Here is a 16,750-nt window from a genome sequence, read left to right on the forward strand (position 1 = left end):
AGTCCCTGATTTAATGTATCTTTACAGGACACACTCACAGACAGAACAGAAAGGAAGAAGAAACAGCATTGATGAATGTATAATCTGTCTGCAAGCAGTGGACGCAAACTCTACAACCTCCAGACAACTACGATGTGGTCACATTTTTCATTATAAATGCTTGGTCAATTGGTTAAAGGAGGTAAGTCATAGTGTGAGACATGTCTAGAATTAAATTTTGATACATTGTGCCACTTATATGATCATTAAAATAATCACAAAAGCAGAGTTTCTGTAATCAGAATTTAATTCTAATATGCTGTTTGTGATGGTGAACATATGTTGCTTTAAGTTGTTCATATAATCTTAAGGTTGTTATTGGGGTTCCATACCTGACAGTAAAAACAGAACCTTCAGAGGAATTCTGTGTTGAAGACCCCTTTTTCTCAGGGAAGGGTAAAAGTTCCAAGTTGAAATTTGTCACATACTAAGTCTGTCCTTCAGTGGTGTAAATAATTTGTTTCTAAGTCAATGTAGTCATAAGTCACAAACTCAGTCACCACAACCTGTAGATGAAATATCTATATACCTATCAATCTCAGTATTCTATGGGTAACCTGTGTGTCTGATAACTTTCATTGGTTCATGGGTTTTTCAGTCTGTTTTAATGTAGCCTTCACCTCTATAATGTAAGGAGTTGCAAGACACAAAAAGTTGGTTGGATTTCATGTCAAACTGTAGATCCCCATTTCCCCAGTTCAGCAACCAGGGTAGATTAGGTACACAAAAGTTGCTAAAGTGTCATCCAATAGAAAGACATGCAACAGGCTATTGACCCATACAAAAATAAATGTAGCTAATTCAGTAAGATTTTTTCCTCATTCTTTTAGAAATTCTGCAACATCAGATTGAGCAAATGCTCCTTTAACTGAAAACATGACTACTCGACAAAGACAATATTTTCATCCTCTTAAGGGCTCAACATTTGTTTGCTGAGTACAGGCTTTGTGACCTTGGGGTTCCTGAACTGGGGACTGGTAAGTGCCACGAGTCCTGTCGCCATAAGCTCTGGTTATACTTCAGAGACCATGTGGCACAGTGGTGGAATGGTGTGTGTTCCAGAGAATGGGTGTCTTGGCTTCACTGCCTGGACTGCAAGGAAGGTACACCCCTCTATAAAAACACCTCAACCGCAGTGTGCTACATGCTGAGGTGAATGGCTGTTGAGGTAGTGGGCAACCTCTGGGGCACCTGCCACCCCTCCAGTTGTACAAGGCTTGCTCAGGCATGTAGGGCTCTGCCTGGGGCAACAGTGGTTTCCCTAGCATCTCGTGAGATTGCTATAAAACTGCCTCATGAAACTACTCCAGATGTGGCGAGTGTAAAGTCAGGCAGCACCTACACCCACTCCTTAAAGAGCTCGGTTTGTGAGTCCTCCTGAAAAGAAATCTGAGTGATAGTAACAGGGTGTTAGTGTGCCATAACACTTCCATTGTAATAAAGTGAAACGGGGAAGCTTTGAGAAGATTTCCCCTTTCTATATTCAAAAGTCGCTGGAAGGTATTACTGGATCTCTGAAAAGTGTCAAACAACTTCGTAAGGGAACATTTCCAGTAAATTAAATTAGCAATAACAGATGAAAAAGGAAAAAAAAAAAAAATCGATCTCTCTCTGTACTAAAGTAAAAGACATTACAGTTTTGTAAAACAATATATGATCCTTTCCAAACATAGGACATCATTGTCAAATTTACGATATATCATAGCATCTGTGACACCCATATGTTTGTAAACTCTTTGTATGTGCCAAAACATGTGGTGTGTGGGTGGAATGATCTCAGTGACAGTGTACAGTGAGAACTATTACGTGTGCAACAACGAGGATGCAGTGGAAATGGATTTACATCGATTGGATGAACGTTATGGAAACAATCACTCGAAACCGACGTTTCACGTAAGTCACATGCAACGAAAATCTGCAACGCAACCATCTGTGTGTGTGGCGTGTTTGTAATTATGTTTTATTTATATTTTAGGACAATTAATGTATAAAAACACACCAAATGTCAGAAAGAAAGCGTGTAAACCGTCTGATGATGAATCGCAACGATTCGAAACCGGTAACGGTTTCCTTTGAATAAAGGAACTCAAAGTAAATTTGTGGCTGGTTGCTGTCCTGACACCATCAACATTTGTCTTCAAAAACAGCCACGGTCTCCAACATGTCATCATATGACAAAATTGCATTTCTTTACTAAGTTGCAGCACTCTTTCCACTGTTATCAGGAACATTATAACATACAAATACAATAAATAAAGTAATGAATATGAGAAATATTATTGTATTCTTATCATGAAACTTTCATATGTCAGATTAAGAAATCATAAAAACATAAAATAGCAAACCACAAATAAGAAAACAGCAAATCAGTCAGAAATTACAATTGAGTTTTTCCTTCCTACTCTCACTTTCTTGCTGGTGATAAAACACCAGCAGTCTCTAAGCTTTAAGTCTCAGTGAAATGCAAGAAAGTACAACCTTAAATAATTCCCTCCCTGGTCGCACCATGTGTGGAACACCAGGCTAAGGATGGCAGCAAACCTTACTCACCCTGGTACCTCATATGTATGAGAACTGATGGGGACTCCTTTGTTTCGATGAAGCTACAGTTCTTTGTTTAGCATTTAGAGGAGAAGTTTGGAGAGGTGGAGGGCTTGTCCAAAATGCGATTTGGATCAGTCTTTATAAAAACAGCATCCTCTACCCAGTCACGGACTTAACTCTCTTGTAACAAGTTGGGAGATGTTTGTTATCATCACACCACATAAGAGCTTAAATATGGTCCAAGGTATTATCTTCCACAGGGACCTTCTTTTGGAGTCAGGCGACAAGCTGCATGCCAATTCATTTCGTGAAATGCATCCATCGGGGTCTGAGGGACAATCAGGTTGCCTCTGCTGCCTTCATCCTGGCCTTTGAGGGTGACATCTTACCTGAGAAGGTAAAGGTGGTCTACTGCTGCAATCTCAAGCCATATATACCACCACCTCCTCCTCCTCCTCCTCCTCCTCCTCCTCCTCCTCCTCCCCCCCCCCCCCCCCCCCCGCCCTGCCCCCAAAACAGTGCTTTAGTACTGGAAGTTTGGCCTTATGTTTTCCCACTGTACTTCAAACATCACTTGTTGATTGTGGATGTCCATCACATCCCAATAATCCATGTGCCCCACCTTCCATCTATGTCAACTGCGGAGAGCATCATTCACCTCACTCACCAGACTGCAGGATTTTACAAAAAGAGAGGAAAGTAATGGAATTCAACACCTTGGACGGATTGACTGACTGACTGACCTACACTGAGGCTAAGAGAAAATGAGTGCCTGCATCCTGTGGCTATGACCACCTCATACACCGCTGCTATGTTACACGAATTCATCAGCTCTCGGAACCTGAAGGCTACACCTGCCAACTTGATGGTGCTCCCCTCTCCCCCTCCTCCGTTGCTCCTGCACCACCTTCCTCAGCCCCCACCCCCCCACCCCCTGTGGGTCCGGGGGTTAGAATAGGCCCAAGGTATTCCTGGCTGTTGTACAAGGTGACTAAAAGAAATTTCACGTCTATTGGCCTTTATGTGATGGTCCCCTGTAGGGTTTGACCTCCATTCAAAATTTTCCCCAAGAGCGAGCCAATTCGGGAATGGGGCATAGTGTCCATCGTGCATTGAGGTCTTTAGCCCACTTTCTCGTCATCGCATTGCAGTCCTGCCCATTCTCCATCCCTTGGATGAATACACCTTCCTGGGTGTGTTTTTTGCCATGAACTATGCAGTGTCGATTTCTGCATAAACGATGACTGTAGACTTCTTTGCACCCGATAACCAGCATGGTAGCCAGTCCGTTGTGGTGCGGCTGCCTGTTCGTCGAATCCCCCCTGACCACACAGGGATTGTTCTGCTGATGCCTGCACCGTTAACTCCCCACGTATGCCAAGGGGGTGGATGCCTATCCCCCTGAGGCATCGGGACTCCTTGCAATGGCCAGCCTGCCAGGTGGCCTTTGCTGCGGCTGGGTGGCACCTGTGGGGAGGGCCCCCTGGTCGGAGTGGGTGACATCAGGGTGGATTACATGAAATGTAGTCCATCTCTTGCTGGTGGTGAAACACCAGCAGTCTCTAAGTGTTCACAAGCTCAATTCAATGCACAGAAGTACAACCCCAAATCGTTCCCCTCTCTGGCCACACCATGGGAGGAACCTCAGGCTAAGGTTGGCAGCAGATCTTATTCACTCTGGTACCTTGTACATTCGAGAGCTGATGGGTCATCTTTCATGATGATGAAGCCTACATTTTTTTTGTTGAGCATTTAGAGGACAAATTCCAGGAGGTGGAGGGCTTGTCAAAAATGAGATCTGGGTCAGTCTTCATCAAAACAGCATCATCTGCCCAGTCACAGGAGTTACAAGCTGGGGGATGTTTCTGTAACCATCATGCCCCATAAGAGCTTAAATATGGTCCAGGGTATCATATTTCACAGACCTTCTTTTGCAGTCCGATAATCTGTGCCCAGTTTAGAGCGGCAAAGTGCACATTTCATCCGGCATGTCCACGGAGTCCGAAGGATAATCAGGTTGCCACCGGTGCCTTTATCTTTGCCTTTGAGGGTGATACATTGCCTGAGAAGGTCAAGGTGATGGTCTACAGTGTGATGTAAAGCCCTGTATTTCTCCCCCAATGTGTGCTTTAAGTGCTGGAAGTTCGGCCATGTCTTCCCACTGTACTTCCAGTGTCACATGCTGAGATTGTGGACACCCATCACATCCCAATACACCATGTGCCCTGCCTCCCATCTTTGTCAGTTGTGAAGAGCACCATTCGCCTTGCACACCTGACTGCAGAATTCTCCAAAAAGAAAGGAAAATCATGAGTAAAAGACCCTGGACCGACTGACCTACACTGAGGCTAAGAAAAAATTTGAACGCCTGCATCCTGTGCATATGACGTCTTACGCTGCCGCTACAACAGTTCTGGCACAATCGGCTCCACCAACCCAGGTCACCTCTCAAGAGCTGGAAGACTACACCTGCCCCTTGATGGTGGGGAGGGGGATTTCCCTCCCTGTTGCTCCTGCACCACCTACCTACGGGAGCAACACGCCCCCCCCCCCCCTCCATCGGGATGTCTGTCCCCACTTCTAAGCCGGAGATGTGTAAGTCTTCTCCGGCTTCTCTCACTGGGAAGGGATCCCTTGGGTCACTCCCTTCCCAGGTGTCTTCTGGTGGGAAGGACAACACCCGCCAGTGGCTGAAGAACCCAAAAACTGCTGGTCCTAGGGCTTCACGCTCATCCTCGGTCCTGGAGACTGCCAGTGAAGCCCTCCCGGCCAGGGAAACCCAAGTTGCAGCAAGAGAGCAGAGGAAAAAAAGCAACCCCAAGACCAAGGAAATTGCGGTGGCACCCACACCACCACTATCTACAAGCTCTGCAGCTGAGGTTGGGGTGGAGATTTTGGTGTCTGCTGAGGACCTAGATCTCGCCAGACCATCAGATACAATGGATATAAACTGCTCGGGCAATAAATTGGTGGCAGTAGGTGACTGAGGCGTAAACTGCCTCATTGAATCTTTCATGCCTTCCCAGTCTCAGGATGTCATCCTCCCGTGGAATTGCGGCAGTTTTTTCCACTGCCTGGCTGAGCTACGGCAACTGTTAAGCTTTACATCTGCTATCTGCATTGCCCTCCAGGAAACCTGTTCCCAGCAATGCGGACCCCTGCCCTCTGCAGCTATAAGGGATATTACAGGAACCACAGTGACTATAATAGTGTCTGGTGGAATTTTCATTTGTCCTAAACTCGGTCCATAGTGAAACTGTGCAGTTTCAAACCCCTCTTGAAGCTGTGGCTGTCAGAATAAGGATGACGGAGGAAATAACTGTCTGCAGTGTATATCTTCCTCCAGATGGTACAGTTTCCCTGAATGCATTAGCTGCACTGATTGATAAACTCCCTAAACCTTTCCTACTTCTGGAAGATTTTAACGCCCATAACCCCTTGTGGGGTGGTACCATGCTTACTGGCCGAGGCAGAGATGTTGAAACTTTACTGTCGCGGTTAGACCTCAGCCTCTTAAATACTGGGGCCACCACACATTTCAGTGTGGCTCATGGTAGTTATTCAGCCATTGGTTTATCAATTTGCAGCCCAGGACTTCTCCCATCTATCCACTGGAGAGCACATGACTACCTGTGTGGTAGTGACCACTGCTCCATCTTCCTGTCACTGCCCCAGCGTCACGCACAAGGACGCCTGCCCAGATGGGCTTTGGACAAGGCGGACTGTGGAACTATCACCTCTGCTGTTACTGCTGAATCTCCTCCACACGGTGACATTGATGTGATGGTTGAGGAGGTGACTAGCACAATTGTTTCTGCAGCAGCAAACGTGATCCCTTGCTCTTTAGGGTCCCCTAGATGTAAGGCAGTCCCTTGGTACTCGCCTGATGTCGCTGAAGCAATTATAGAACGTAGGTGAGCTCTATAGCGGCATAAGTGGCACCCTTCCCTGGAGCACCTCATAGCCTTTAAATGGCTCCGTGCCAGTGTTTGCTACCTTATCAAGCAATGGAAGGAGTGTTGGGCGAGATGTCTCCACCATTGGGTGCCACACATCACACTCCCATGTCTGGGCAAAGATCGTGTTTTTTTATACAGGCACCAACAGCTGTGCCCGGTGTTACCATAAATGGTGAGTTATGTGCTGATGCAAACGCGATTGCCGAGCACTTTATCTCAATCCTCTGGGTTGGAGAATTACCCCCCAGCCTTTCACATACTCAAACAGCACACACATGGCAAAATGACCACTTTAGGTAGGTGGCCAAAATTCAAATATGTTTAATATTATGTGCATTTACACTTAGAAAGGCTTCTGACCTTAGGGTTGATGTGTATTCAGACTTGACAAGATTCTGAAAGTACCTACCAAGCTAAAAGGTGATTTGTAGGTGGCTAAGTAAAATATATTTGATTTTCATTCTACTTTCTCATTTTTAAAGTTTACAGACAGTAAGACCGTATCTCTCATCATAACCATCCATTGTTCCATCATTGTCGTCCATTGTTTCTTCATCACCATTATCTTCAAGCATTTTCACAAGAAGTTCTTCTAACATTAACGGTTCCTCCTTAGGAAATGGTTTTCTGTTTTTAATGTGCCTCTTCCTCTTGGACGCAATGATAGCTTCAGATCCTATCAGCATCCAGTGGACAATATCTGTATTGGTATGGAAATGTCTTAAGCCTTTTTATTCTTTCTGACTAGATTCCAAGACATCTTCTGAAAAAAGCCCCACAGGCAAAGGTAGTTCCTTTATCATGTCTGCACCATGTATTAGCAGCTTGTGCACAGATGCACTCATTTTGTACCACTTGTACGTTTCTAAACAGATTTTTGCTGTTTAAGAGGCATAATTTTAAAAATTACTGGAATTAACATTAAATCCACAAGACTAAACGCTTAGGATGTTTGCAAATATTTGTATAATTTCGGTCTCTAGACCTGTTATAGTTGCAGATTTCATGGGCTCTGCAAAACATTTTCTTGCAGTATTCCCGTCATAGGAGTTACCTCCTCCTTGCATGGGCTGGTACACCACTAACCCCATTTCACGATAGAATTTATTGGTTATTTCTTCTTTTTACATTTTGGCTTCTTTACCTCTTGCTTGCCACTGCCTCAGTTCCAATTTATGATATATGTAACAAGTACTCGTAACCTCTAAGGTATGAGGGTAAAACAGATATCCGAAACTTAAATGAATTAGTTGTAGAATATTGTTTTTGCAAAAGCAAGTCAAGGTTGTAGAGTTCTTTGGGTGTTGCCTTGCACACATTACACACTTTTCCATCCATCATTGTACATGCAGTGTGATTTTTAAATGTGTCAAGATTTATCCCCAAGGGTCACCTCAGTAGGCTACAAACTTGATATTTGTTAAATTGCTTTGTAATGGAGTTTTACTGATTCCTTTGTCTCCTTTTCAATCTGCAGGCGAATGATGTGATTATATCTCAATGAAGGAAGACTCGGGTTTTGCCAGAAAATCTGTTTACCATTCGTTGTGACCTCTGACATTTGCAATGAAACTATAGTACATAGAATTATGTTGGTATCCCCATACAGTGAGTTGCTGGCAACACATTATTTGTAAATGGAATGTCCACCACTACTGTCAAGGCCCCACTTGTAGATGACTTCAACTGCTGAGTTTGCAGTGTGATTGTGGTGTAACAGAAGTACATCCTGCTGTTCATGAGCAAGTCGTTTGTGTGGTCCAAAATATCTTGAACTGCAATCTGCATTTTGGTCTCCATGATAGTTACTCGGGTAACATTGCTTCTTAGTTTGTGCTATCACATAATGAGGTGGATCGATGTTCGCGCCTTGAGATTTCGCCCCTTTTTGCCAATGAATATAATATTCTTTTCCCATGTCAGTTAATGAGCGCTAAGGCTTCAATGGGTGAGTAAGGCTTCCTAACTGAATATGATGGCTTTTTGTGAATGTGTTTCATGTGTTTGTATCTGCCAGGGCTTGTGGTTAGGGCTAAGTTTACTACTTGTGCAGTTGTTCTTTCTCCACTCTTACTAAGGCTACTTTGAGCAGCAGTAAACAAAAGCTCTGGGGTTGACTCAGCGATAATTGGTTGCCCTATTCTTTGTTTTGATCATTGAGAGCTCTCTTCATAAGATTTTGCAGGTCTTCCTCTGGATTTTTTCATGTGTAAATCTTTATTTTTGGTTGTAGTGCTTAGAGCTGGCAAGAGTCTTTTTTTAACCATTCTGAATTGGATTTGGTAAATCTTTCCATATTCCAATTGGATTTTTTCTTTTGTAGCAATTTTGAGACACTTTTAAAATACTTAGCTTTCTTTTGACTGTTTATATTCACTAAATTTATCGAATATGAGTTGTTAATCGTTCTATACACTTAGACTGTGATTGTTTGTAAAAGTTCTCCTTTTTAACACTAAAACTAGATCCATTTTCCTCATATTTAGTTCAGAGTGACGTGGTCCACTTAGACTACCTGTAAAGTCGGGTGTCGCAATGCCTTGGTTAGGGTCCTAGAATTTACAATACTAATAGTCAACAAATGCAAAAGTGTAAATATTTAGAACCGAAAGCAGTACAAAGCAGAACTTTTTTGGAAGTCTAAGGAAAAATAATTTTTATCAATTGTCATTTACTACTAACAAGGGTAAAAAAAAGAAATGAATTGTAACATTGTCTAATGAACACACCGGTGGCTTCCACCTCCGTGATACATAGATTTTCGCATGAGATGATAAAAAATTCGTTATAATGCTTTAGTTTCAAATGCAACTTGCGTGACAGACCCTCACACGCCTTTATCAACGTAACTAAGGATATTCTACAGAAGTGCAATGGACTAGTTGCCTGAGGCGAAGAATACAAGGACGTTTAGACCTAATCTATAAGTGTGAAAATAGATTTTTGGTTGCTTAAAGTGGTCATTTTGCTGTGTGTACGGTGGCTGGAAGGGAATGTCTTCTCGTTCACTACACACTGCAGTGAATCCTATAACGCCCCATTTACAGAGTGGCAGCTCCTTAGTGCCCTTGCACATGGCTCCGACCCATCTCAAGGGCCTGGTCACATCCGCAGCCTGATGATTAAACATCTGTCATCTGACTACAAGCAATATCTTCGCATCATCTTAAACCAGCTCTGGTGCGATAGTGCCTTTCCATCACAGTGGCGGGAGAGCACCATCATTCCGGTGCTCAAACCTGGTTAAAACCTGCTTGATGCAGATAGCTATCGACCCATCAGCCTCATCTATGTTCTTTGTAAGCTGCTGGAATGTCCGGCAGTTGGGCTGGGTCCTGGAGTCATTTGACTTGCTGGCTCCATGTCATGGCAGCTTCTGCCAGGGTCGCTCTACCACTGATAATCTTGTGTTCCTCGAGTCTGCCATCCGAACAGCCTTTTCTGGATGGCAAAACCTGATTGTTGTCTTGTTTGACTTGGGTAAAGCATACGACATGACTTGGCAACATCATATCCTTGCCACATTGTATGAGTGGGGTCTCTGGGTACCACTCCCGATTTTCATGCAAAACTTCTGTCACACCATACTTTCCATGTCCAAGTCGATGACTCCCATAATTCCATCCATATCCAGGAGAATGGAGTCCTGCAAGGCTCTGTAATGAATCTCTACTTTTAGTGGCCATTAACGGTCTAGCAGTGGCTATCTGGCCCTGTGTCTCACATTCTCTGGATGCGGACAACTTCAGCATTTCATACCGCTGCTCCAGTACTGTTGTTTCTGAGCGGCACCTCCAGGGAGCCATCCACAAGGTGCAGTGATGGGCTCTTGCCCTCGTCTTCTAGATTTCAGCCGCAAAGTCATGTCACGCACTTCTGTCAGCGTCGTACCATTCATCTAGAACCCGCCCCCCCTGCGGGTCGGGGGATTAGAATAGGCCCGAGGTATTCCTGCCTGTCGTAAGAGGCGACTAAAAGGAGTCCATCCCCCTCATGGGGGTAGTTAGCGCCTGCGTCCGGAGACAGACGGTTCCACGACCTATAATAGTGGTCTTTCTGGTTTTTCACTTCTCGTTTCTTCCTTCCTTTTGTTGGTTCCTTTCCTTGCTCTTCTCCACCTCACTGTCTTCCTTACTCTTTCCCTTGACTTCTCATTGCCTTTTTCTCATTGCCTTTTTCTCATTGCCCTTTTTCTCATTGCCCTTTTTCTCATTGCCCTTTTTCTCATTGCCCTTTTTCTCATTGCCCTTTTTCTCATTGCCCTTTTTCTCGTTGCCCTTTTTCTCGTTGCCCTTTTTCTCGTTGCCCTTTTTCTCGTTGCCCTTTTTCTCGTTGCCCTTTTTCTCGTTGCCCTTTTTCTCGTTGCCCTTTTTCTCGTTGCCCTTTTTCTCGTTGCCCTTTTTCTCGTTGCCCTTTTTCTCGTTGCCCTTTTTCTCGTTGCCCTTTTTCTCGTTGCCCTTTTTCTCGTTGCCCTTTTTCTCGTTGCCCTTTTTCTCGTTGCCCTTTTTCTCGTTGCCCTTTTTCTCGTTGCCCTTTTTCTCGTTGCCCTTTTTCTCGTTGCCCTTTTTCTCGTTGCCCTTTTTCTCGTTGCCCTTTTTCTCGTTGCCCTTTTTCTCGTTGCCCTTTTTCTCGTTGCCCTTTTTCTCGTTGCCCTTTTTCTCGTTGCCCTTTTTCTCGTTGCCCTTTTTCTCGTTGCCCTTTTTCTCGTTGCCCTTTTTCTCGTTGCCCTTTTTCTCGTTGCCCTTTTTCTCGTTGCCCTTTTTCTCGTTGCCCTTTTTCTCGTTGCCCTTTTTCTCGTTGCCCTTTTTCTCGTTGCCCTTTTTCTCGTTGCCCTTTTTCTCGTTGCCCTTTTTCTCGTTGCCCTTTTTCTCGTTGCCCTTTTTCTCGTTGCCCTTTTTCTCGTTGCCCTTTTTCTCGTTGCCCTTTTTCTCGTTGCCCTTTTTCTCGTTGCCCTTTTTCTCGTTGCCCTTTTTCTCGTTGCCCTTTTTCTCGTTGCCCTTTTTCTCGTTGCCCTTTTTCTCGTTGCCCTTTTTCTCGTTGCCCTTTTTCTCGTTGCCCTTTTTCTCGTTGCCCTTTTTCTCGTTGCCCTTTTTCTCGTTGCCCTTTTTCTCGTTGCCCTTTTTCTCGTTGCCCTTTTTCTCGTTGCCCTTTTTCTCGTTGCCCTTTTTCTCGTTGCCCTTTTTCTCGTTGCCCTTTTTCTCGTTGCCCTTTTTCTCGTTGCCCTTTTTCTCGTTGCCCTTTTTCTCGTTGCCCTTTTTCTCGTTGCCCTTTTTCTCGTTGCCCTTTTTCTCGTTGCCCTTTTTCTCGTTGCCCTTTTTCTCGTTGCCCTTTTTCTCGTTGCCCTTTTTCTCGTTGCCCTTTTTCTCGTTGCCCTTTTTCTCGTTGCCCTTTTTCTCGTTGCCCTTTTTCTCGTTGCCCTTTTTCTCGTTGCCCTTTTTCTCGTTGCCCTTTTTCTCGTTGCCCTTTTTCTCGTTGCCCTTTTTCTCGTTGCCCTTTTTCTCGTTGCCCTTTTTCTCGTTGCCCTTTTTCTCGTTGCCCTTTTTCTCGTTGCCCTTTTTCTCGTTGCCCTTTTTCTCGTTGCCCTTTTTCTCGTTGCCCTTTTTCTCGTTGCCCTTTTTCTCGTTGCCCTTTTTCTCGTTGCCCTTTTTCTCGTTGCCCTTTTTCTCGTTGCCCTTTTTCTCGTTGCCCTTTTTCTCGTTGCCCTTTTTCTCGTTGCCCTTTTTCTCGTTGCCCTTTTTCTCGTTGCCCTTTTTCTCGTTGCCCTTTTTCTCGTTGCCCTTTTTCTCGTTGCCCTTTTTCTCGTTGCCCTTTTTCTCGTTGCCCTTTTTCTCGTTGCCCTTTTTCTCGTTGCCCTTTTTCTCGTTGCCCTTTTTCTCGTTGCCCTTTTTCTCGTTGCCCTTTTTCTCGTTGCCCTTTTTCTCGTTGCCCTTTTTCTCGTTGCCCTTTTTCTCGTTGCCCTTTTTCTCGTTGCCCTTTTTCTCGTTGCCCTTTTTCTCGTTGCCCTTTTTCTCGTTGCCCTTTTTCTCGTTGCCCTTTTTCTCGTTGCCCTTTTTCTCGTTGCCCTTTTTCTCGTTGCCCTTTTTCTCGTTGCCCTTTTTCTCGTTGCCCTTTTTCTCGTTGCCCTTTTTCTCGTTGCCCTTTTTCTCGTTGCCCTTTTTCTCGTTGCCCTTTTTCTCGTTGCCCTTTTTCTCGTTGCCCTTTTTCTCGTTGCCCTTTTTCTCGTTGCCCTTTTTCTCGTTGCCCTTTTTCTCGTTGCCCTTTTTCTCGTTGCCCTTTTTCTCGTTGCCCTTTTTCTCGTTGCCCTTTTTCTCGTTGCCCTTTTTCTCGTTGCCCTTTTTCTCGTTGCCCTTTTTCTCGTTGCCCTTTTTCTCGTTGCCCTTTTTCTCGTTGCCCTTTTTCTCGTTGCCCTTTTTCTCGTTGCCCTTTTTCTCGTTGCCCTTTTTCTCGTTGCCCTTTTTCTCGTTGCCCTTTTTCTCGTTGCCCTTTTTCTCGTTGCCCTTTTTCTCGTTGCCCTTTTTCTCGTTGCCCTTTTTCTCGTTGCCCTTTTTCTCGTTGCCCTTTTTCTCGTTGCCCTTTTTCTCGTTGCCCTTTTTCTCGTTGCCCTTTTTCTCGTTGCCCTTTTTCTCGTTGCCCTTTTTCTCGTTGCCCTTTTTCTCGTTGCCCTTTTTCTCGTTGCCCTTTTTCTCGTTGCCCTTTTTCTCGTTGCCCTTTTTCTCGTTGCCCTTTTTCTCGTTGCCCTTTTTCTCGTTGCCCTTTTTCTCGTTGCCCTTTTTCTCGTTGCCCTTTTTCTCGTTGCCCTTTTTCTCGTTGCCCTTTTTCTCGTTGCCCTTTTTCTCGTTGCCCTTTTTCTCGTTGCCCTTTTTCTCGTTGCCCTTTTTCTCGTTGCCCTTTTTCTCGTTGCCCTTTTTCTCGTTGCCCTTTTTCTCGTTGCCCTTTTTCTCGTTGCCCTTTTTCTCGTTGCCCTTTTTCTCGTTGCCCTTTTTCTCGTTGCCCTTTTTCTCGTTGCCCTTTTTCTCGTTGCCCTTTTTCTCGTTGCCCTTTTTCTCGTTGCCCTTTTTCTCGTTGCCCTTTTTCTCGTTGCCCTTTTTCTCGTTGCCCTTTTTCTCGTTGCCCTTTTTCTCGTTGCCCTTTTTCTCGTTGCCCTTTTTCTCGTTGCCCTTTTTCTCGTTGCCCTTTTTCTCGTTGCCCTTTTTCTCGTTGCCCTTTTTCTCGTTGCCCTTTTTCTCGTTGCCCTTTTTCTCGTTGCCCTTTTTCTCGTTGCCCTTTTTCTCGTTGCCCTTTTTCTCGTTGCCCTTTTTCTCGTTGCCCTTTTTCTCGTTGCCCTTTTTCTCGTTGCCCTTTTTCTCGTTGCCCTTTTTCTCGTTGCCCTTTTTCTCGTTGCCCTTTTTCTCGTTGCCCTTTTTCTCGTTGCCCTTTTTCTCGTTGCCCTTTTTCTCGTTGCCCTTTTTCTCGTTGCCCTTTTTCTCGTTGCCCTTTTTCTCGTTGCCCTTTTTCTCGTTGCCCTTTTTCTCGTTGCCCTTTTTCTCGTTGCCCTTTTTCTCGTTGCCCTTTTTCTCGTTGCCCTTTTTCTCGTTGCCCTTTTTCTCGTTGCCCTTTTTCTCGTTGCCCTTTTTCTCGTTGCCCTTTTTCTCGTTGCCCTTTTTCTCGTTGCCCTTTTTCTCGTTGCCCTTTTTCTCGTTGCCCTTTTTCTCGTTGCCCTTTTTCTCGTTGCCCTTTTTCTCGTTGCCCTTTTTCTCGTTGCCCTTTTTCTCGTTGCCCTTTTTCTCGTTGCCCTTTTTCTCGTTGCCCTTTTTCTCGTTGCCCTTTTTCTCGTTGCCCTTTTTCTCGTTGCCCTTTTTCTCGTTGCCCTTTTTCTCGTTGCCCTTTTTCTCGTTGCCCTTTTTCTCGTTGCCCTTTTTCTCGTTGCCCTTTTTCTCGTTGCCCTTTTTCTCGTTGCCCTTTTTCTCGTTGCCCTTTTTCTCGTTGCCCTTTTTCTCGTTGCCCTTTTTCTCGTTGCCCTTTTTCTCGTTGCCCTTTTTCTCGTTGCCCTTTTTCTCGTTGCCCTTTTTCTCGTTGCCCTTTTTCTCGTTGCCCTTTTTCTCGTTGCCCTTTTTCTCGTTGCCCTTTTTCTCGTTGCCCTTTTTCTCGTTGCCCTTTTTCTCGTTGCCCTTTTTCTCGTTGCCCTTTTTCTCGTTGCCCTTTTTCTCGTTGCCCTTTTTCTCGTTGCCCTTTTTCTCGTTGCCCTTTTTCTCGTTGCCCTTTTTCTCGTTGCCCTTTTTCTCGTTGCCCTTTTTCTCGTTGCCCTTTTTCTCGTTGCCCTTTTTCTCGTTGCCCTTTTTCTCGTTGCCCTTTTTCTCGTTGCCCTTTTTCTCGTTGCCCTTTTTCTCGTTGCCCTTTTTCTCGTTGCCCTTTTTCTCGTTGCCCTTTTTCTCGTTGCCCTTTTTCTCGTTGCCCTTTTTCTCGTTGCCCTTTTTCTCGTTGCCCTTTTTCTCGTTGCCCTTTTTCTCGTTGCCCTTTTTCTCGTTGCCCTTTTTCTCGTTGCCCTTTTTCTCGTTGCCCTTTTTCTCGTTGCCCTTTTTCTCGTTGCCCTTTTTCTCGTTGCCCTTTTTCTCGTTGCCCTTTTTCTCGTTGCCCTTTTTCTCGTTGCCCTTTTTCTCGTTGCCCTTTTTCTCGTTGCCCTTTTTCTCGTTGCCCTTTTTCTCGTTGCCCTTTTTCTCGTTGCCCTTTTTCTCGTTGCCCTTTTTCTCGTTGCCCTTTTTCTCGTTGCCCTTTTTCTCGTTGCCCTTTTTCTCGTTGCCCTTTTTCTCGTTGCCCTTTTTCTCGTTGCCCTTTTTCTCGTTGCCCTTTTTCTCGTTGCCCTTTTTCTCGTTGCCCTTTTTCTCGTTGCCCTTTTTCTCGTTGCCCTTTTTCTCGTTGCCCTTTTTCTCGTTGCCCTTTTTCTCGTTGCCCTTTTTCTCGTTGCCCTTTTTCTCGTTGCCCTTTTTCTCGTTGCCCTTTTTCTCGTTGCCCTTTTTCTCGTTGCCCTTTTTCTCGTTGCCCTTTTTCTCGTTGCCCTTTTTCTCGTTGCCCTTTTTCTCGTTGCCCTTTTTCTCGTTGCCCTTTTTCTCGTTGCCCTTTTTCTCGTTGCCCTTTTTCTCGTTGCCCTTTTTCTCGTTGCCCTTTTTCTCGTTGCCCTTTTTCTCGTTGCCCTTTTTCTCGTTGCCCTTTTTCTCGTTGCCCTTTTTCTCGTTGCCCTTTTTCTCGTTGCCCTTTTTCTCGTTGCCCTTTTTCTCGTTGCCCTTTTTCTCGTTGCCCTTTTTCTCGTTGCCCTTTTTCTCGTTGCCCTTTTTCTCGTTGCCCTTTTTCTCGTTGCCCTTTTTCTCATTGCCCTTTTTCTCATTGCCCTTTTTCTCATTGCCCTTTTTCTCATTGCCCTTTTTCTCATTGCCCTTTTTCTCATTGCCCTTTTTCTCATTGCCCTTTTTCTCATTGCCCTTTTTCTCATTGCCCTTTTTCTCATTGCCCTTTTTCTCATTGCCCTTTTTCTCATTGCCCTTTTTCTCATTGCCCTTTTTCTCATTGCCCTTTTTCTCATTGCCCTTTTTCTCATTGCCCTTTTTCTCATTGCCCTTTTTCTCATTGCCCTTTTTCTCATTGCCCTTTTTCTCATTGCCCTTTTTCTCATTGCCCTTTTTCTCATTGCCCTTTTTCTCATTGCCCTTTTTCTCATTGCCCTTTTTCTCATTGCCCTTTTTCTCATTGCCCTTTTTCTCATTGCCCTTTTTCTCATTGCCCTTTTTCTCATTGCCCTTTTTCTCATTGCCCTTTTTCTCATTGCCCTTTTTCTCATTGCCCTTTTTCTCATTGCCCTTTTTCTCATTGCCCTTTTTCTCATTGCCCTTTTTCTCATTGCCCTTTTTCTCATTGCCCTTTTTCTCATTGCCCTTTTTCTCATTGCCCTTTTTCTCATTGCCCTTTTTCTCATTGCCCTTTTTCTCATTGCCCTTTTTCTCATTGCCCTTTTTCTCATTGCCCTTTTTCTCATTGCCCTTTTTCTCATTGCCCTTTTTCTCATTGCCCTTTTTCTCATTGCCCTTTTTCTCATTGCCCTTTTTCTCATTGCCCTTTTTCTCATTGCCCTTTTTCTCATTGCCCTTTTTCTCATTGCCCTTTTTCTCATTGCCCTTTTTCTCATTGCCCTTTTTCTCATTGCCCTTTTTCTCATTGCCCTTTTTCTCATTGCCCTTTTT

General features: G+C 44.7%; 1 protein-coding gene across 1 annotated transcript in view; it reads left to right on the forward strand.

Annotated features, from left to right (window-relative positions):
• The window catches only part of LOC126162164 (uncharacterized), a 78,869-nt gene that overhangs the window by 34,022 nt on the left and 28,097 nt on the right, over nucleotides 1-16,750 (forward strand). Inside the window, exon 2 of the mRNA XM_049918479.1 lies at nucleotides 28-181. Within this exon, the coding sequence (XP_049774436.1) occupies nucleotides 28-181 (154 nt within the window). The remainder of the gene's footprint in view (nucleotides 1-27; nucleotides 182-16,750) is intronic.

The sequence above is a fragment of the Schistocerca cancellata genome, chromosome 1 (genome assembly GCF_023864275.1).
Source record: "Schistocerca cancellata isolate TAMUIC-IGC-003103 chromosome 1, iqSchCanc2.1, whole genome shotgun sequence".
Classification (NCBI taxonomy): domain Eukaryota; kingdom Metazoa; phylum Arthropoda; class Insecta; order Orthoptera; family Acrididae; genus Schistocerca; species Schistocerca cancellata.